Source organism: Microcaecilia unicolor, chromosome 2 (assembly GCF_901765095.1).
Source record: "Microcaecilia unicolor chromosome 2, aMicUni1.1, whole genome shotgun sequence".
Taxonomy (NCBI): Eukaryota; Metazoa; Chordata; class Amphibia; order Gymnophiona; family Siphonopidae; genus Microcaecilia; species Microcaecilia unicolor.
In genome coordinates, this window is record NC_044032.1 from 645,189,645 (window position 1) to 645,210,904 (window position 21,260).

General features: G+C 46.7%; 1 protein-coding gene across 3 annotated transcripts in view; it reads right to left on the minus strand.

Moving 5' to 3' along the window:
• Positions 1-21,260, minus strand: part of INTU (inturned planar cell polarity protein) — a 157,784-nt gene that overhangs the window by 22,812 nt on the left and 113,712 nt on the right. For 2 of the 3 annotated variants that reach the window (XM_030191757.1, XM_030191755.1), the window contains exons 9-10: positions 12,946-12,999; positions 8,805-8,867 (exon numbers count right to left, since the gene is read on the minus strand). In XM_030191757.1, coding sequence (XP_030047617.1) covers positions 8,805-8,867; positions 12,946-12,999 — 117 coding nt within the window. The remainder of the gene's footprint in view (positions 1-8,804; positions 8,868-12,945; positions 13,000-21,260) is intronic. The other variant, XM_030191756.1, reaches the window with a different exon arrangement.

Here is a 21,260-nt window from a genome sequence, read left to right on the forward strand (position 1 = left end):
AGGACCTGCGCCTAGAAAAGGGGGAAATGGGAGGGTCATGGGCGTTTTGGTGCAGATCAGGAGCACGGTCTTGAGTTACCTGCCTAACTACAGAATATGGGTGCTCTGTGCGTAAATTTAGGTACGGGCATTTACACCACATTTTCGTTGGTGCAAATGATGGCACCTAAATTTACGTATGACCTGTCCGCTTAAGCGTTAATTAAATAAACTGCACCAAACTTTAGGCATGGCTTATTGAATACCAGTTACGTGTTTTTTTAAGGCAGCATATATAGAATCTAGCCCTATGTGTGTGACCTGCCCATGCCCCCTTTGCAGTCAGGCGCTAAAGCACTTAGGAGCTCACTTATAGAATAGAGCCTAAGTGCAGTTAGGCTCCTAACTGCCTTATATGCCCATTAGGTGCCTAACTTCTGTTTGGGCACCTAACTTGTGGTGCACTATAGAATTAGAGGGACAGTGTATAGTTTGGAGGTTTGAAAACATTTCAGAAACAATAAGAACTGTAATGATATTAACAACAGACTTTCATTCATATTGTAGGAAGATTCAGTCTAGACAAACTCGTACCAGCACACATCAGCTATGAACTGCCAAAAAGAAAGCCTTGTAAGAGGGGAGGAATAGCCTAGTGGTTAGAGCCCTGGGCACAGAACCAATGAACCCAGGGTTCAAATCATACTGCCTTAGGCAGGTCACTTAACCCTCTATTAACTCGGGTACAAACATAGGGGCTGATGCAGAAAGATACTGCAGGCAGAAGTGGAGGAGTAGCCTAGTGGTTAGTGCAATGGCTTGAGAACCAGGGGAACTGGGTTCATTTTCCACTATAGGTCCTTGTAACCCAGGGCAAGTCACTTAACCCTCCATTGCCCCAGGTACCCCCCCCCCCAAAAAAAAAAAAAAAAAAAAAAAAACTTAAATTGTGAGCCCATTAGTGACAGAGACAGTACCTGCTATAATAAATGTAAACCACTTTGACTGTAACACAGAAAGATGGCATATCAAATCCCAATCCCTTTCCCTTCATGGTTAGGCAGCAGTCTATATGCTCATTATTAGCTGCACAATTCAGAAAGGGTTTCAGTTACCTTGTACAATAGACATTAGAGCACAAAACAATGTATAGCAAGATGCTATTAATTTGAAGCAATACAGAAATGTTTTTAAGCTATGTGCTAATGTCTACTAGGCAAGCACAATGCAAGAAATGTACTACCAGCTCTGAGACAGCGTAGGTTAAGGACAGCTCCAGATCTGAACCCCTTGCCTCTGATGTACTTTTCTGCATCAGCCCAACATCCCTGGTAGTTCAGTGACACCCATTCCTCCCCCCCCCCATCCAACCCCATTCCTTGCAAATAAATAAATAAAATAAAAAATTTGCTGGTGTTTAGAAGCGCACCCCCCCCCCCCCGACATAGCCCCTCCCCCAGGTGTCTAGCAGCACCCTCCACCCCCTCCCATGGTGTACCTTCAAGAGGCAGGAGCGATGCTCACTTGATCCTGCCTCCAGGCTGCCAGCATGGAAAATGGTGGCCCCTGACCCTGCGCGGTGCATCCCAGGATGCACCGGGTGAGGTCAGTCTGTCAAATAAAAAACCATAATTAGTTGGAAAATAACTACCTGTCGGTATTCAGCCAGTGTTTTGTTTTTTTAAACGCTGACTGCTGCCGATTAAATTAAAGCCGGATATTCAGTGCCAGGCCACGTCTGGGCACTGGCACTGAATATATGGGCCTTTCCGGACATACCCTGGCCACCTGCGGGTCCTGGCCCATAGTCAGGGTTTTCTTTCCATTTTCTATTGTTTCTCTCTCCTCCTCTTACCCTCTACCCAGTCTACTACTCTTCTTTCAGTACTTCACCGAGCACATTCCTACCCTTCCACCCCTTTTAGAGACCCATCCCCATCCGTTTTCACTTCTCTCTTTCAACTGCTTCTTACCCCCTCTCCAGTCCTCCAGGTCATCCATACAACTTCAACCCTTCCTCACCTTTCAGCCTCTTTTTGTGTCTCGTACTGTAATATATACTCCCAGGCCACCCCTTTCTCATACCTCCCCAAATCGCCAAGGGGACAAGTCTATATTTAGGCATCACAATGGTGTACATTGAGCGCCAATTCTGGGTACACCTACGCTGTTATAGAATACTAGCGTAAAGCCGCTTTGGTTTGTCAAACTTGAGGTGCAACCATTTATGCCAGATAAATGGCTGGCATAATTCGGCACACCTAAGTGCGCCACATAGCGTGCTTAACTGATAGCATTCTAGAAGTTGTGTGTATCATTTGGCAACACATCCATGGCCCATCCATGCTCTACCCCCATGTACACCCTGTGAATTGTAATAATATTTTCATGCAGTGTATTTCTCTTGTTTGGCCAGCAGGTGGTGTTTGTTCTGTGTTTTAAAGCTGTTGCATAGAAAGCTGTTTTCTTTTCAGTTTAGTCCTGTGGAAAGGCAACCTGCAGTACCATTGGCCAGATACTTTCAAAGCAGTGGCGTAGCCAAGGGTGGGCCCGGGTGGCCCAGGCCCATCCATTTTGGGCTCAGGCCCACCCAGTGGCAGCACACCTATGATGGCAAGGACCTCCAAGCCCCACCAGCCGAAAACTCCCAACAACTGTTCCTCCTGCATACCTTGTAAATAGCAGATCTTCGCCTGCAGTGAGTAGCGACTGATATATACTGCTCAAACCAGCCCCACAGCCTTCCCTCTGATATACTTCCGCCTATGCAGAAACAGGAAGTTGCATCAGAGGGAAGGCTGTGGGGTCAGCTTGAGCAGTGTGTATTAGTTGCTGCTCACTGCCGGTGAAAAGCTGCTATTTAACAGGTATGCAGGGGATGGGGGGATGTTTGAGAGACCATATGTCATGCAGGCGAGTAAGGGAGAGACCACTTGTGAGACAAGGCGGAGTTCTTTTGCCCACCCATCTTGGGCCCAGGCCCACCCAAAATTAGGTGTCTGGCTACGCCCCTGTTTCAAAGTTGGTGCTCTGAGCTCTGATTGGCCCTGGAGTTCAAATCCAACCAGGAAGTACTGGATTTTCCCCAGTCTCAGCTAGGGAGTGCAGAGGGTAAACATCTCTGCCTTGACTCCCCTTCAGTCTCTGTTCAAGAACTATGAGCAGCTATTTTCATGAAACTCCTCAGGTGCTACCCAGGTAGTGACAAAATGTTTAGATGATTTTAATATTGATCCTTATTCAGTTACCTGTTATTGCTTGTTGTTTTTCCACTCGTTTTATATTGTTCACTGTTCTATTTTTGTGATAATAAACCCATTCGTTTACTAGCTCTGATGTCTTGGACTAAAAATCCTGGAGGTTTGTGTTTTGGATCTGTGACTGCTTTCTAGAAACTGTGGGACCCCTGGAAGTGTGGCCCCAGTGTCCTAGAAATCACCAGGGAATAACATGAGAATGGGAGACTAGCCCAGTGGCAAGCGGGACCCAGTTGGTGGGAGGAGGGCACATGCCCAGGTGCAGATGGGCCTGAGCAATTCTGGGGACAGACCCTTCAAGTGGCCGCAGGGTTAACCCCAGGTGGGTGCTAGGCCTTCTGTGACAACCACCCCCCCCCCCCCCTTACAGTTATGCACTACAAAATTTGTGTGCTATAAAGTACTGTTATGGAATTGCCCTGCAAGTCCCTATTGTTTACCCAAATCCCTGCTTAGTCTCCACATCTTTACTCTTCTCTTTCCCCAAGTGTCCTCTGTGTCCCTCTCTTTTCATTCACCTCAATACCCAATCTCTTCACCCCAATACCCAATCTCCAACACTTTAGTCCCGTTCTTCCCCTGCCTTCTCTTCCTTGACCCAATCTGAGCCCTACTGCCACTGACATCCCCAAGGCCTGCTTTCTCTCTCTTCCCCACCCTTCCCGGTTTCTCACCTTGTTGCTCCTTCCTCTGTCTACCACCTCTATCTACTTATTTATCCTGCTGCCCCCTTCCTCCCTTCTGACGATGGCACCTGGTGACATTTGCTAAGTGTTTCTATAGGCTAAAGAAGAGGTCACCAAGTATCAATGGAACAAGGCCAGGGCTTTTTTTGAGGGGGTACTTGGGGGTACCGAGTACCGGCACATTTTCTATTGTCTGCTAAAATTGACCCATGGACCCAAGTTTTAATGAAAGAGCTCAGGCTCTACACACCAATTCTGTCTTGCCATAGATTCTGTGACTGGTTGCAGGGGGCCTGGCTATTGTGGGGTGGGTCCCTCAGTGATCACCCCACCCCCTGAAGGGTAGCCTAGCATTTGAGTACCGGCACCTTTTTTGCTAGAAAAAAATGCACCGAACAAGACTAACACAAATAAACAACCCCTCCTCCCAAATCCCCAACTCTTTCTCCAACTAGATAAAAAGCATTCACTTTCTCCCTGGAAGCAAACCTGGATTAAATCTGTAATCTGTACAATGACCTCTGGGCAGTTGAGGAGGAGTTGGATAACTTCTCCTTATCATTCTCTTCCAGTAGGATCATTACAGCCAAGCTCAGACTGACATTCTACAGGAAAGCACCCAAGCAGGAACATGACACAACCCCCTTAGGACAGGTAGCCAGAGGCAGTAAGACACTGACAGGAAAAGGATGCCACAGGAGCACCCACATTTTCTCATACGGCTTCTCCATAGAACCAGGAAGGTATTGCAGGCAGCTCTGAATTTGGGTGCAGGGAGGGCAGCTGGGGTGGAGGCAGCTCAAGATCCCAGGGAAAAACCCATGGCATTCAAAGCCAAATTTTCCTTCTCTTATACTTCTGCCGCTCTCTCTCTCCCCACTGCACTCTGCTTCTAAGTCTGGCAGCTTACCAGACAGCTAAGACCAAGTGCTATTTGAACTGTGGGGCTGGAGCACCCTGCAGTTTGAATATCAGCTGTTTGAATTGCACAGGACTCTCTGGTTTAGGGTTGCCAACGTTTTCCCAAAGAAAACCCGACACCTGCCCTGGACCATGCTCCACCCATGCCCCTCCCTTGTCTCGCCCTCATGCCATGCCCCAAGTTCCTTGCCATGCCTACTGTTGCACCCTTCTCCTGCCCCTCTACAACTGTCTACACTAGGGTTGGCATCTCAAAGGGAAAAAACTGCCACATGTGCATACGTTCTATGATTATTCACGAACTTTACATAACAGAAACAGAGTTCCAGAAATAAACACTACAAAAAACACATTCTGGACTTATATATTATTATTATTATTAGCATTTGTAAAGCGCTACCAGACGCACGCAGCGCTGAACACCTGACACAGAGAGAGACAGTCCCTGCTCAAAAGAGCTTACAATCTAAAAAATACAAACAGACAAGACAATTAAAGGCAAGGGAAGTACTGGGTGAGAAGAAACAAGGGGCGGGCAATTGAGAAGTGGCTAGGAGCCAAAAGCAGTGGTGAAAAGGTGGGTTTTCAGCATAGATTTGAAGACAGGTAGAGATGGACCTAGACGTACAGGCTCAGGAAGTCTATTCCAGGCATAAGGTGCCGCGAGGGAAAAAGAACAAAGCCTGGAGTTACCAGTGGAAAACCTGTCATAATAAAGCAACACTAATGTCCAAGGCAGAGGAGTAGCCTAATGGTTAGAGCAGCAAACTGGGAATCAGAGGACACAAGTTCATAATCCCACCATTGCTCCTTCTGACCCTGGGCAAGCCACTAAATCCTCCATTGCCTTGAAATGGCCAAGAGTGGCCATTAAGGGTCTGCCATCAACCGTCACACTTGCAGTGGTCGTATAACCATTTCACAGCTTGCTCCTTGTGGGCAGCAGGGACTTGAAAGAGAGAATGTCCAGGATTCAAAACAGTAACAACCCTACCTATAAAGAGGCAGCACCCTAGAATACCAATATACTTCCTACTGAACATACAGAACAAATCAGACTGCTACAGATCCCTACACAGAAAATAAACACTACCAGAATACCATACCTTGGTCACATGCACAAAACAAAGACAGACTCTCAACAAATATGAAACAAGGAACCACACGTCAGTAATAGAGATAGGAAGACAAAAAGATTGAACTGGAAGTCTGAAAAAGTCAGGTGCTGCATGTACAGCAATACTAGAGAAGCAGAAGAAATGTAAGATATCAGAGAAACACATTTGCCAAAACTGACATATTCCAATTAAAAAATTCAGATTATTTTATATATATATATATATATATATATATATATATATATATATATATATATATATATATAATATTCTGATATTATGTCCATTATTTTATTGTGCATTGTTTTATACATATTGTATTTTGAGCACCAATTTTATGTTAACTTTGTAGTGTTTTATATACACTCTAGCAATAAACCTTTATTTTATTGATCCTGAGGTTGGTTTAGCCTTCCTGCCTTTCCCACTTCTTGTCTATTGCCTCTCAAAAGAGAGCCATCTGGGGAAGGAAGAGGTTTAAAAAAAAAGGTTTGGACAAGTTCCTGGAGGGATTGGTAACATGGAATGTTGCCACTATTTGGGCTTCTGCCAGGTACTTGTGACCTGACTTGGAAAAAGGATACTGGGCTAGATGGACTATTGATCTGATCCAGTATGGCTACTCTTATGTTTTCTAAACATAAGAGTTTATAAACAGCTGGAGAATCTGAAGGTGAACAAAGCTATGGGGCCGGATGGGATACATCCCAGGATACTGAAGGAGCTCAGAGAGGTCCTGGTGGGAACTCTTAAAGATTTATTTAATAGATCTTTAGAGACGGGAGCAGTTCCGCGAGATTGGAAATGAGCGGAAGTGGTCCCTCTTCTCAAAAGTGGAGACTGGGAAGAAGTGGGAAACTACAGACCAGTAAGTCTCACGTTGGTGGTAGGAAAACTAATGGAGTCGCTGCTGAAAGAAAGAATAGTTAACTTTCTAGAAACCGACGGGTTACAGGACCCGAGGCAACATGGCTTTACCAAAGGAAAATCCTGCCAAACGAATCTTATTGACTTTTTTGACTGGGTGACCAAAGAACTGGATGAGGGACGTGCGCTAGATGTAATCTACTTGGACTTCAGCAAAGCCTTTGATACAGTCCATCACAGAAGACTCGTGAATAAGCTGAAAGGGTTGAACTTAGGACCGAAAGTGATGAACTGGATAAGGAACTGGTTGACCGACAGGTGGCAGAGGGTGGTGGTAAATGGAATCTGCTTGGAGGAAAGGAAGGTGAGCAGTGGAGTTCCTCAGGGGTTGGTGCTGGGGCCTATTCTGTTTAATATATTTGTGGGAGATATTGCTGAACGGTTGGAAGGAAAGGTGTGCCTTTTTGCGGAAGACACAAAAATAGCCAATAGAGTGGATACCCTGGAGGAAGTAGAAATGATGAGAAGGGATCTCCGAAGGTTAGAAGAATGGTCAAGGGTCTGGCAGTTAAAATTTAATTTGAAACTCCAAACCACAGCTTCACATTCACTGTGTAGAACAATGGAAACAGGAACAAGTATCACCCTGAAATAAATAAGAATCAATCAACATCTAAAGTGGAGAAAAAAAGGGGGTTCGTCGTTTTCAACTACTTTTATCAACCATTATTCAAGTGTTGGTGTTTTATGTAGATTATATGAAGACTCCTGAAGCAGGCTAACCGCCGAAATACAGGTTCTGTGAAATGTTTTACCACACCTAGAAGTCTCCGCGTTTGTTTCTGGTCAGCCTGGTCTACTTCCCACTCCTCATCGCTGTCTGTCTGTTACCGTGGGATTTCAGTGTTCCTCTGCTTTGGAGGATTTTCAGTGTAGCATACTATGACATACTTTGCATTATTGTTTGAATATTTTTACTGCTGTAATTGTCTATTGCTTATGTTTGACTTATTTGTGCTGTACACCGCCTTGAGTCAATTCCTTCAAAAAGTCGGTAAATAAATCCTAATGAATAAATGAATACCATTCCTGGCCAGTTAAATAGTTTTGAATATTGGGGGTATGAATATATCTTGAAAGGGATCAGTGGATGAAGATAATTAAAAAAAAAAAAGTGAGATCATTGCAAAGAAAATGTGTGGTCAAAGAAAGAAGAAACAATAATGCCAAAACAAGACAACATTATATTTTCATGAATCTAGGTAGTCATGCTTTGAAACCCAACTAGAGTCACTGTTAGACATTTTATAGTTCACAATCTAAATTTTTTTTGAACCTTGTGCAATGGAGGGTTAAGTGACTTACCGAAGGGAATTGAACTCAGGTCACCAGAATCAAAGACAGCTACACAGCAGATTTTGATCCTGGTGACCTGGGTTCAATTCCCACTGCAGCTCACCTTGGCAAGTCACTTAACCCTCCATTGCCCCAGCTACAAAAAAACCCCTTAGATTGTGAACTCTCTAGTACCTGCATATAATATGTATAGCATTGTGTACGTCTAGTAATGCTACAAAAATAACTATTAGTAGTATAAGGCTGAGCTCTATTCAGAAAAGACATTTTACAGTACCATGGTGAAATTAAGACAGTCATTTTCAAAGTTTTACTCATGCAAATGATTAGTCATTTAGGTAATATATATCCACTGTAATGCCAAATGCTTTCAATGTCTCACCTATATAGCTGCTTCAGTACTGTGAACATGTATACAAGAAAGAATTAAGAGAGATTAAGGATGGACTGGGAACTACATATTTCATTTACACTGTTCTATCAATGTAGCTTAGTTATGCCTCCCAAAAAGTGAACGTATGGTTTAAAAGAATGGAAGACTCAGTAGCTGATTGCTGGCTTATGTTTCTGTTGCAGGGTGCAATCACCAAAACCTCCATCCAAACAAATCACTGTCTCACCTTGTAGAAAAAACAAGAGCCCAGGATCATGTACAGCCGTCTCATGTCATAGTAATCTTCCGACTGTAAACAGAAGGACAAAAAAAGCTTTTAATTCTACTTGTTTCCAGCACAAGTCCTACAACTGATACTTGAGGTTATTGAATACTTTAATTTTAGAAGTGCTTTTCAGTTATTCAGGGGTAATTGGCTCTGTCTGTCTCTCTTTCTTTCTGAAAGAATGTAAGTTCTTTTCTTCTTTTAAACTAATTTTATTATTGTTAACCACTTAGTTGTTGCTATAAGTGGTATATCAAAATACCTTTAACCTTAAAGGCATGTGCAATTGGATGCATATAGACACACATATACAATTTCATAAATCTTTTCCTGCATGGAAAGCAGGGTTTGCACTTGGGAAATATTTTATAAAATTATCTCTTTAGTGTAAATGGAGAAAAGGAGTAATGATCCTGGGACCGAGAACTAGAGGACAAAGGTATTGTCTTCAAGGGATTTTATAGAACTGTGTTTTGAACATCTGTGCTAGTGATTTCATCTTTTTACGCTGGAATTGTCTTAAAGGTGTTTCATTGTAACTGTGTTTTAACCTGTGCCAAATGTTTTAAACCTGTGACTTATCCAATCAATCTTATTACACAGAATCTGGTGACTCTTGTGTCTGTTTTAAAGGTGCATTCTTTAGAATTGTATGTTGAATCTACATTGCCAGAGCCATAATTCAATCAATTTGGTTACATAGCATCTGGTGACTGATAGCTCTGGAGGAGGGGCAGTTTGTAAAGATCTGTTTGGTGAAAGAAAAAAACCCCCCAGAACTTTAGTTTACCTTGTAAGCTGTGAGCTATGCTAGGCATTTTCAGACTTGGTTTGATTGGTAACTAAGGTTACCTGTGTCAAAAGGAAACAAGGGATTTCAGAAAGTCACCCCCAGAATAAACATGATGGCAGAGGGAAAGGTCATGTAAATATAGTAAACCACCTAAACTCACTAAGCACATGGAAAGCTATGTGCACAAATGCTCGTAGTCTAAGTAAAAAGGTTCAAGATTTGCAAGCCCTGATGTTTGAAGAAAACTTGGATATTGTTGCTATTACGGAGACGTGGTTCAATGATTATCATGAATGGGATGTGACCGTACCGGGCTATAATCTTTTTAGGAAGGATAGAGAGGGTCGAAGAGGTGGAGGAGTGGCTCTGTATGTGAGAGACAATATCAGAGCGGCTGAAATGCGGGGAACCAAGGGAAAGGAAGAAGCTTTATGGGTCGTCCTAGAAAGACGGAACCTATATCCACATGGGGGTTATCTACAGACCTCCTGTGCAAATGGAGAAGTTAGACAAGGATCTGATAGAAGATATTCAAAAGATTGGTGTGAAAGGGGAGGTGCTACTGTTGGCAGATTTCAATTTGTCTGACGTGGATTGGAATGTCCCGTCTGCGGAATCGGAAAGAAGTAGGGAGATTGTGGATGCCTGTCAAAGTGCCTTGCTCAGACAAATGGTGATGGAACCCACGAGGGAAGGGTCGATGCTGGATCTAGTAATCACGAATGGGGGTAGTGTTTCCAATATCCAGGTGGGTGCCCACCTATGTAATAGTGATCATCACACGGTATGGTTTGATATAAGGGCGAAGGCAGAGTGCTGACGCACAAAACTCAAAGTACTGGATTTCAGACGTACTAATTGTGATAAAATGGGAGAATACCTGAAGAAGGAGCTGTTGGCGTGGGAAGGCGCAGGAGATGTGGATAAACAGTGGTCCAAGCTAAAGACTGCTCTAAATATGGCGACTGATCTTTTTGTGAGGAAAATAAACAAAAACAAGAGAAGCAAGAAGCCTATATGGTTCTCCAAACAAGTAGCTGAAAAACTAAGAGCAAAAGAGGCTTTGTTCAAGAAATACAAAAGAACACAACGAGAGGATCATGGAAAAGATTATCGGATTAAATTCAAAGAAGCGAAGAGGGAAATACGGCTAAAGATGTAAAGAGGTGACAAGACCTTTTTCAGATATATTGGAGAAAGGAGAAGAGATAGGAATGGAATTGCGAGACTGAAAGATAATGAGAATGGCTATGTGGAGAGTGATGAAGATAAAGCGAATGTGCTAAACAATTATTTCTCTTCGGTGTTCATGGAGGAAAATCCTCTTGAAGGACCGCGGTCGGCTGCTGAGGGATCGTCTGGGAATGGAGTGGATACTGCGCTGTTTACGGAAGAAAAAGTTTATAAACAGCTTGAGAATCTGAAGGTGGACAAAGCTATGGGGCCGGATGGGATACATCCCAGGATACTGAGGGCGCTCAGAGAGGTCCTGGCGAGACCTCTTAAAGATTTATTTAATAGATCTTTACAGACGGGAGAGGTTCCGCGGGATTGGAGATGAGCGAATGTGGTCCCTCTTCACAAAAGTGGAGACAGAGAAGAAGTGGGAAACTACAGACCGGTAAGTCTCACGTCGGTGGTAGGAAAAATAACGGAGTCGCTGCTGAAAGAAAGGATAGTTAACTTTCTGAAGCCGATGGGTTACAGGACCCGAGGCAACATGGCTTTACCAAAGGAAAATCCTGCCAAACGAATCTTATTGACTGGGTGACCAAAGAACTGGATGAAGGACGTGCACTAGATGTAATCTACTTATTTTATTTATTTGTTGCATTTGTACCCCACATTTTCCCACCTATTTGCAGGCTCAATGTGGCTTACATAGTACCATCAGAGGCGTTTGCCCAGTTGGTGGATAACAAATACAAAGTTGTACAGTGATCGTATGAGGTATAAGTGGAGGGTCTGAATGGATGAAGATTGCGTGTTGTCCTGTTCGATCATAGTCATGCTGTGTTGGTAGGTGAAGAAGGTTACATGGGGTCGTTGGGGTAGGCCTTTTTGAAAAGTTTGGTTTTTAGTGATTTCCTGAAGTTCAAGTGGTCATGGATTGTTTTCACAGCTTTTGGGAGCCCATTCCATAGTTGTGCGCTTATGTAGGAGAAGCCGGCTGCGTAAGTTGTTTTGTATTTCAGTCCTTTGGGGCGCCTATGAGGTATATCTTTTATTAAATTACATACAGTTCTACAATTTACTTTAGGAGGCTCACAAGAAGTGACATTGAAAGATTTGTGGGGATTGTATCAATGTATAGAAAAGATGCTCAAGGTTGTTATTTCTCAGAATACATCATTTTCTCAGGAAGTTGCTGACAAATTTAATAATGTTGATTCTAATATTTCTATTCTGGAAAAGTATTTGTTTGTTGCTGATATGCAAGCATCTTGTCTGCAGGCTGCTTTCATCACAAGAATTAAAGACTCTTATAAGATTCATTTAAAATTGGAAATGATAGAAAATGCTAGTAGAGGTAGAATCCAGAGGTTCCTTCATTTTCCTTGTTATTTATTTGTTGTCACACCTGAGATTTTCCTAAGGAAATATTTTAAGGAAGGTTTAGGTTTATCTACTAGTGAACTTTATCAGATAAGAAAGAGCTCCAAGTAAACCAACAAAGTGGACCAATTGGTTTCACAGGAGGTTGATTTAACTGCTTTTCTTGAGGATACTCAAGATGTAATAGATACAATACCCACTTTTTTTTTTTTTTTTTTTAGTAATTTTAGGTAATAAAAAAAACAAATCCTTGATTTTGAAACATTATTTTCAGAAGAAATAAATGAACTATTGTGGAGCTGGAATTTTCTTTTTTTACCTGATGTCACTAGAGCTACACAACTCAGATGGAAAGTCTTTTTGGCTATGAAATCTAAAGTTTTGGCTGTAGGAGCTACATTTTCTCTTTAAGTATTCTTGCAAATGTTTGACCACCTTTCAGAGCAAGGATTATATAATTTAGGATCCGCTGCAGTTAGAGCAATTTCTTAAGGTTCATAAGAAGTAACTTCCCTGTTTGCTATGTCATAATTAGCTAATTAGATCTATTTGTTAAATCCTATTTTTTGCCCCTTTCTTTTTTCTTGGATAGTAGTCTTGATGTGGGCTACTTATTTTTCTGTCTTTTTTTATTCTTTCCTTACTTTCTATTTCCTTTTTATACCATCTCTGTACTTAGATTCTCTGAACTGTACTAATTAAAATTCAATTAAAAATGAGGGACTATGATCAGCAGAGACGAACTGTTCTTACCAGCGCTGCAAAATCAACTGCTTCCAAATCACTTAGCGCCGTATCAACTTCCATCTGAAACACAAGAAACAAAATATAAGTAAATGTAGATCTTACCAGCCCCACTTCTTCTCAAAGACCATGAAAGGAAGGCTGTCTATTCATAAAACACCATTTCAGAGCCAATCGTCTTTCAGCTAATGGGTATCTTTTAAATAATTGCCTTTCAGCAGCTTCCTCCATTCTCCCTGCAGCTTTCTTATTTCCACAATCCATCTTGTACTGACCACCCAACTGGGCCCCACATCTTTCATGGAGCCAGCGACAAGGTCCGGAGTGGCGGAGATTATCATGAATAGATCAGTTTTCCTCATTAGGCATCTTCTATGGCAAAAAATGCAGTTTCAGAAAAGCTTAAGGCAAAACTCTTTCTGTCCGTATTTTCTTAGTGTATGAAGATGTATTGTCATTGTACTTTATTTTGATTGTTTTCATAACTATATCCTATTGTTTTTTGTAAATAGTCTGTTTGTAAACCACCCAGGAATGTAACATTGGGCAGTGATAACTCGAATAAAATGGTGTTTGCTGATCGGTTGGCTGTTCTTTTGTTCTCTCTGTGGATTAACTTGCATACATAAAGGAATTCAAGCCTATCAGCTTCTTCTCAGAGAAAGTTGATTGTGACCCCTGAGGCAGGCGCTTTGGCGCCGAAACACGGACTGTGTCGGGTCCTTGATATTGATATGAATATTCTGAATAAACTGGTTTTTGATATTATCTCCCTATTGGTTTGCGCATTTGTCAGCCTCTACGTTTGCTGTTTTGCTTTGACTTTCCGTGGAGGCTCCTCCTGTCTTCTTGGATATGCTCTTCCTCTCAACATTAGGACTAAACAACACTATCTGAAATTTCAGAAATGTGCTGTGGCGGCCAAGAAGGTGAACAGAATGTTGAGTATTATTAGAAAAGGGATGGAAAACAAGCATGAGGATGTTATAATGCCGTTATATCGCTCCACGGTGCGACCGCACCTGGAGTATTGTGTTCAGTTCTGGTCGTCTCATCTCAAAAAAGATATAAAGGAATTGGAGAAGGTGCAGAGAAGGGCGACGAAAATGATAAAAGGGATGGGACGACTACCTTATGAGGAGAGGTTAAGACAGCTAGGACTCTTTAGCCTGGAGAAAAAGCGGCTGAGGGGTGATATGATAGAGGTCTACAAAATAATGAGTGAGGTAGAGCGAACAGATGTGAAGCGTTTGTTTACGCTTTCTAACAATAATAGAACTAGGGGACACAAGATGAAATTAGAATGTGGTAGGTTTAAAACAAATTGGAGAAAGTTTTTCTTTCCTCAGCGCGTGGTTAGACTCTGAAACTCATTGCCGGAGAAGGTAGTGACGGCAGCTGAGTTTAAAGGGGTCTGGACAGATTCCTGAAGGAAAAGTCCATTGATCGTTATTAAATTTTGAGGTTTTGCCAGGTTCTTGGGGCCTGGATTGGCCGCTGTCGGAGGCGGAGTGCTGGGCTTGATGGACCTTTGGTCTTTTCCCAGAGTGGCAGTGCTTATGTACTTATGTAAATTAAAGACTTACTTCTTCGATTGATTATAATCCTATGTCTTAGCTCCAGCTTTGTGCTCCAACTACAGCGAATGCTACATACCTGTAGAAGGTATTCTCCGAGGACAGCAGGCTGATTGTTCTCACTGATGGGTGACGTCCACGGCAGCCCCTCCAATCGGAATCTTCACTAGCAAAGACCTTTGCTAGTCCTCGCGCGCCCGCGCGCACCGCGCATGCGCGGCCGTCTTCCCGCCCGAAACCGGCTCGAGCCGGCCAGTCCAGTATGTAGCAAAACAATACAAGGGAAGACACAACTCCAAAGGGGAGGCGGGCGGGTTTGTGAGAACAATCAGCCTGCTGTCCTCGGAGAATACCTTCTACAGGTATGTAGCATTCGCTTTCTCCGAGGACAAGCAGGCTGCTTGTTCTCACTGATGGAGTATCCCTAGCCCCCAGGCTCACTCAAAACAACAACCATGGTCAATTGGGCCTCGCAACGGCGAGGACATAACTGAGATTGACCTAAAAAATTTACCAACTAACTGAGAGTGCAGCCTGGAACAGAACAAACAGGGCCCTCGGGGGGTGGAGTTGGATCCTAAAGCCCAAACAGGTTCTGAAGAACTGACTGCCCGAACCGACTGTTGCGTCGGGTATCCTGCTGCAGGCAGTAATGAGATGTGAATGTGTGGATAGATGACCACGTCGCAGCTTTGCAAATTTCTTCAATGGAGGCTGACTTCAAGTGGGCTACCGACGCAGCCATGGCTCTAACATTATGAGCCGTGACATGACCCTCAAGAGCCAGCCCCGCCTGGGCGTAAGTGAAGGAAATGCAATCTGCTAGCCAATTGGATACGGTGCGTTTCCCTACAGCCACTCCCCTCCTATTGGGATCAAAAGAAACAAACAATTGGGCGGACTGTCTGTGGGGCTGTGTCCGCTCCAGGTAGAAGGCCAATGCTCTCTTGCAGTCCAATGTGTGCAGCTGACGTTCAGCAGGGCAGGAATGAGGACGGGGAAAGAATGTTGGCAAGACAATTGACTGGTTCAGATGGAACTCCGACACGACCTTTGGCAAGAACTTCGGGTGAGTGCGGAGGACTACTCTGTTATGATGAAATTTGGTGTAAGGGGCCTGGGCTACCAGGGCCTGAAGCTCACTGACTCTACGAGCTGAAGTAACTGCCACCAAGAAAATGACCTTCCAGGTCAAGTACTTCAGATGGCAGGAATTCAGTGGCTCAAAAGGAGGTTTCATCAGCTGGGTGAGAACGACATTGAGATCCCATGACACTGTAGGAGGTTTGACAGGGGGCTTTGACAAAAGCAAACCTCTCATGAAGCGAACAACTAAAGGCTGTCCTGAGATCGGCTTACCTTCCACAAGGTAATGGTATGCACTGATTGCGCTAAGATGAACTCTTACAGAGTTGGTCTTGAGACCAGACTCAGACAAGTGCAGAAGGTATTCAAGCAGGGTCTGTGTAGGACAAGAGCGAGGATCTAGGGCCTTGCTGTCACACCAGACGGCAAACCTCCTCCACAGAAAGAAGTAACTCCTCTTAGTGGAATCTTTCCTGGAAGCAAGCAAGATGCGGGAGACACCCTCTGACAGACCCAAAGAGGCAAAGTCTACGCTCTCAACATCCAGGCCGTGAGAGCCAGGGACCGGAGGCTGGGATGCAGAAGAGCCCCTACGTCCTGCGTGATGAGGGTCGGAAAACACTCCAATCTCCACGGTTCTTCGGAGGATAACTCCAGAAGAAGAGGGAACCAGATCTGACGCGGCCAAAAAGGAGCAATCAGAATCATGGTGCCTCGGTCTTGCTTGAGTTTCAACAAAGTCTTCCCCACCAGAGGAATGGGAGGATAAGCATACAGCAGGCCCTCCCCCCAATCCAGGAGGAAGGCATCCGATGCCAGTCTGCCGGGGGCCTGAAGCCTGGAACAGAACTGAGGGACTTTGTGGTTGGCTCGAGATGCGAAGAGATCCACCAAGGGGGTGCCCCACGCTTGGAAGATCTGACGCACCACCCGGGAGTTGAGCGACCACTCGTGAGGTTGCATAATCCTGCTCAACCTGTCGGCCAGACTGTTGTTTACGCCTGCCAGATATGTGGCTTGGAGCACCATGCCTTGACGGCGAGCCCAGAGCCACATGCTGACGGCTTCCTGACACAGGGGGCGAGATCCGGTGCCCCCCTGCTTGTTGACATAGTACATGGCAACCTGGTTGTCTGTCTGAATTTGGATAATTTGGTGGGACAGCCGATCTCTGAAAGCCTTCAGAGCGTTCCAGATCGCTCGCAACTCCAGAAGATTGATCTGTAGATCGCGTTCCTGGAGGGACCAGCTTCCTTGGGTGTGAAGCCCATCGACATGAGCTCCCCATCCCAGGAGAGACGCATCCGTGGTCAGCACTTTTTGTGGCTGAGGAATTTGGAAAGGACGTCCCAGAGTCAAATTGGACCGAATCGTCCACCAATACAGGGATTCGAGAAAACTCGTGGACAGGTGGATCACGTCTTCTAGATCCCCAGCAGCCTGAAACCACTGGGAAGCTAGGGTCCATTGAGCAGATCTCATGTGAAGGCGGGCCATGGGAGTCACATGAACTGTGGAGGCCATGTGGCCCAGCAATCTCAACATCTGCCGAGCTGTGATCTGCTGAGACGCTCGCACCCGCGAGACGAGGGACAACAAGTTGTTGGCTGTCGCCTCTGGGAGATAGGCGTGAGCCGTCCGAGAATCCAGCAGAGCTCCTATGAATTCGAGTCTCTGCGCCGGGAGAAGGTGGGACTTTGGGTAGTTTATCACAAACCCCAGCAGCTCCAGGAGGCGAATAGTCATCTGCATGGACTGCAGGGCTCCTGCCTCGGACGTGTTCTTCACCAGCCAATCGTCGAGATATGGGAACACGTGCACCCCCAGCCTGCGAAGTGCTGCTGCTACTACAGCCAAGCACTTTGTGAACACCCTGGGCGCAGAGGCGAGCCCAAAGGGTAGCACACAGTACTGGAAGTGACGTGTGCCCAGCTGAAATCGCAGATACTGTCTGTGAGCTGGCAGTATCGGGATGTGTGTGTAGGCATCCTTCAAGTCCAGAGAGCATAGCCAATCGTTTTCCTGAATCATGGGAAGTAGGGTGCCCAGGGAAAGCATCCTGAACTTTTCTTTTACGAGAAATTTGTTCAGGGCCCTTAGGTCTAGGATGGGACGCATCCCCCCTGTTTTCTTTTCCACAAGGAAGTATCTGGAATAGAATCCCAGCCCTTCTTGCCCGGATGGCACGGGCTCGACCGCATTGGCGGTGAGAAGGGCGGAGAGTTCCTCTGCAAGTACCTGCTTGTGCTGGAAGCTGTAAGACTGAGCTCCCGGTGGACAATTTGGAGGTTTTGAGGCCAAATTGAGGGTGTATCCTTGCCGGACTATTTGGAGAACCCACTGATCGGAGGTTATGAGAGGCCACCTTTGGTGAAAAGCTTTCAACCTCCCCCCGACCGGCAGGTCGCCCGGCACTGACACTTTTATGTCGGCTATGCTCTGCTGGAGCCAGTCAAAAGCTCGCCCCTTGCTTTTGCTGGGGAGCCGCGGGGCCTTGCTGAGGCGCACGCTGCTGACGAGAGCGAGCGCGCTGGGGCTTAGCCTGGGCCGCAGGCTGTCGAGAAGGAGGATTGTACCTACGCTTACCAGAAGAGTAGGGAACAGTCCTCCTTCCCCCAAAAAATCTTCTACCTGTAGAGGTAGATGCTGAAGGCTGCCGGCGGGAGAACTTGTCGAATGCGGTATCCCGCTGGTGGAGATGCTCTACCACCTGCTCGACCTTCTCTCCAAAAATATTGTCCGCACGGCAAGGCGAGTCCGCAATCCGCTGCTGGAGTCTATTCTCTAGGTCGGAGGCACGCAGCCATGAGAGCCTGCGCATCACCACACCTTGAGCAGCGGCCCTGGACGCAACATCAAAGGTGTCATACACCCCTCTGGCCAGGAATTTTCTGCACGCCTTCAGCTGCCTGACCACCTCCTGAAAAGGCTTGGCTTGCTCAGGGGGAAGAGCATCAACCAAGCCCGCCAACTGCCGCACATTGTTCCGCATGTGTATGCTCGTGTAGAGCTGGTAAGACTGGATTTTGGCCACGAGCATAGAGGAATGGTAGGCCTTCCTCCCAAAGGAGTCTAAGGTTCTAGAGTCTTTGCCCGGGGGCGCCGAAGCATGCTCCCTAGAACTCTTAGCCTTCTTTAGGGCCAGATCCACAACTCCAGAGTCGTGAGGCAACTGAGTGCGCATCAGCTCTGGGTCCCCATGGATCCGGTACTGGGACTCGATCTTCTTGGGGATGTGGGGATTACTTAGTGGCTTGGTCCAGTTCGCAAGCAATGTCTTTTTCAGGACATGGTGCAAGGGAACAGTGGACGCTTCCTTAGGTGGAGAAGGATAGTCCAGGAGCTCAAACATTTCAGCCCTGGGCTCGTCCTCCACAACCACCGGGAAGGGGATGGCCGTAGACATCTCCCGGACAAAGGAAGCAAAAGACAGACTCTCGGGAGGAGAAAGCTGTCTCTCAGGAGAGGGAGTGGGATCGGAAGGAAGACCCTCAGACTCCTCGTCAGAGAAATATCTGGGGTCTTCTTCCTCTTCCCACGAGGCCTCACCCTCGGTGTCAGACACAAGTTCACGGACCTGTGTCTGCAACCTCGCCCGGCTCGACTCCGTGGAGCCACGTCCACGATGGGGGCGTCGAGAGGTAGACTCCCTCGCCCGCATCGGCGAAGCTCCCTCCGCCGACATAGTCGGGGAGCCCTCCTGCGGAGGTGGCCGCAGTCGGCACCGCACGTGGTACCGACGTCGGGGACCTCACCCCGGGCGATGGGCCAGCCGGCGCCACGCTCGACGGTACCGGAGGCGCAAGCACCGCCGGTACCGGAGGGGTAGGGCGCAACAGCTCTCCCAGAATCTCTGGGAGAACGGCCCGGAGGCTCTCGTTCAGAGCGGCTGCAGAGAAAGGCATGGAGGCCGATGCAGGCGTCGACGTCAGAACCTGTTCCGGGCGTGGAGGCTGTTCCGGGCTGTCCAGAGTGGAGCGCATCGACACCTCCTGAACAGAGGGTGAGCGGTCCTCTCGGTGCCGATGCCTGCTGGGTGCCGACTCCCTCAGCGACCCAGAGCTCTCGGTGCCGACGCGGGGAGGAGACCGGTGTCGATGCTTCTTCGATTTCTTCCGAAGCATGTCACCGGAGCTCCCCGGCACCGATGAGGAGGACGTAGAATCCATCCGTCGCTTCCTCGGGGCCGAGGTCGAAGCAGGTCGATCCCGGGGGGGCTGTACCGCAGGAGCCCTCAGGGTAGGGGGAGACCCACCCAAAGGCTCACCGCCACCAGCAGGGGAATGGACAGCCCTCACCTGCACTCCTGACGATGCACCACCGTCCGACGACATCAGGAGACGAGGTCCCGGTACCACCGACGTCGATGCAGCTATCCAATGTCTCGGCGCCGATGCAGAGGGCCGATGCCTCGATGCACTCGATGCACTGGTGGCCGAGGATGAAGGTCTGGACGCTGATGACGCCGATGCACTCGATGACCCCGGTGCCGATGCCGACGAAAGACCCGAGAACAAAACGTTCCACTGGGCCAATCTCGCTATCTGAGTTCGCCTTTGTAACAGGGAACACAGACTACAGTTCTGAGGACGGTGCTCGGCCCCCAGACACTGAAGACACGAAGAGTGCCTATCAGTGAGCGAGATTACCCGGGCGCACTGGGTGCACTTCTTGAAGCCGCTGGAAGGCTTCGATGTCATGGGCGGAAAAATCACGCCGGCGAAATCAAAATCCGAAATGACGAATTTGAGCACCAAAACTTTAAGGGAGAAAAAATCTCGACCGAGGCCGAAAAAAGGCCTACCCCGACGACGAAAGAAAACTTACCGGGGCAAAAACTGGAAATACGGGAAGGGCAAACGAAACCCAAGGGGGTTTTTGAAGCACTTTCCGAACGAAAAGAGAACTTTTCCGAAGAAAAAACACGTCGATTAAGATAACGGACGCGCGAGGTCGACTCTCCGGGGCTCGACACGGCAAAAAACACAGCCGGTACCGAGTGCGGACGAAAGAAGACTGGCCGGCTCGAGCCGGTTTCGGGCGGGAAGACGGCCGCGCATGCGCGGTGCGCGCGGGCACGCGAGGACTAGCAAAGGTCTTTGCTAGTGAAGATTCCGATTGGAGGGGCTGCCGTGAACGTCACCCATCAGTGAGAACAAGCAGCCTGCTTGTCCTCGGAGAATTTCTTTTTTATTCTCAAATTTAAGTTTAGCCTATCTAATTTTGTACACCGCGCTGATCTCTACCTAGGGGAAATAGCGGTTAAGAAGAACCACACTGACACTGACAATACATTGTAAAGACATGGAAAGGACAATACAGGTTTGGGAGTGAAAGAATAATTTTTAAAAGCTTCTGTTCAGGTGTGTTGCAGCATTTGTAGCACTGCTTCACTTTATCAGATGACAGTATATATACTTTATTGGTATATATACCGTCAACTGTCTAGACATAAGTGAAAAGAACTAACTTACAACCACAACAAAAAAACAGAGTACTGAAACCAGTGGCGTAGGAAGGGGGGGGGGGGGGCGGGAGGGGCAGTCCGCCCCGGGTGCACGCGCTCGTGGGGTGCCGGCCCCGCTGATTCCCTGCTCCCTCTGTGCCCCGGAACTTCCGGGGCAGAGAGAGCAGGGAACCAGCGGGGCCGACGCAGCTCTG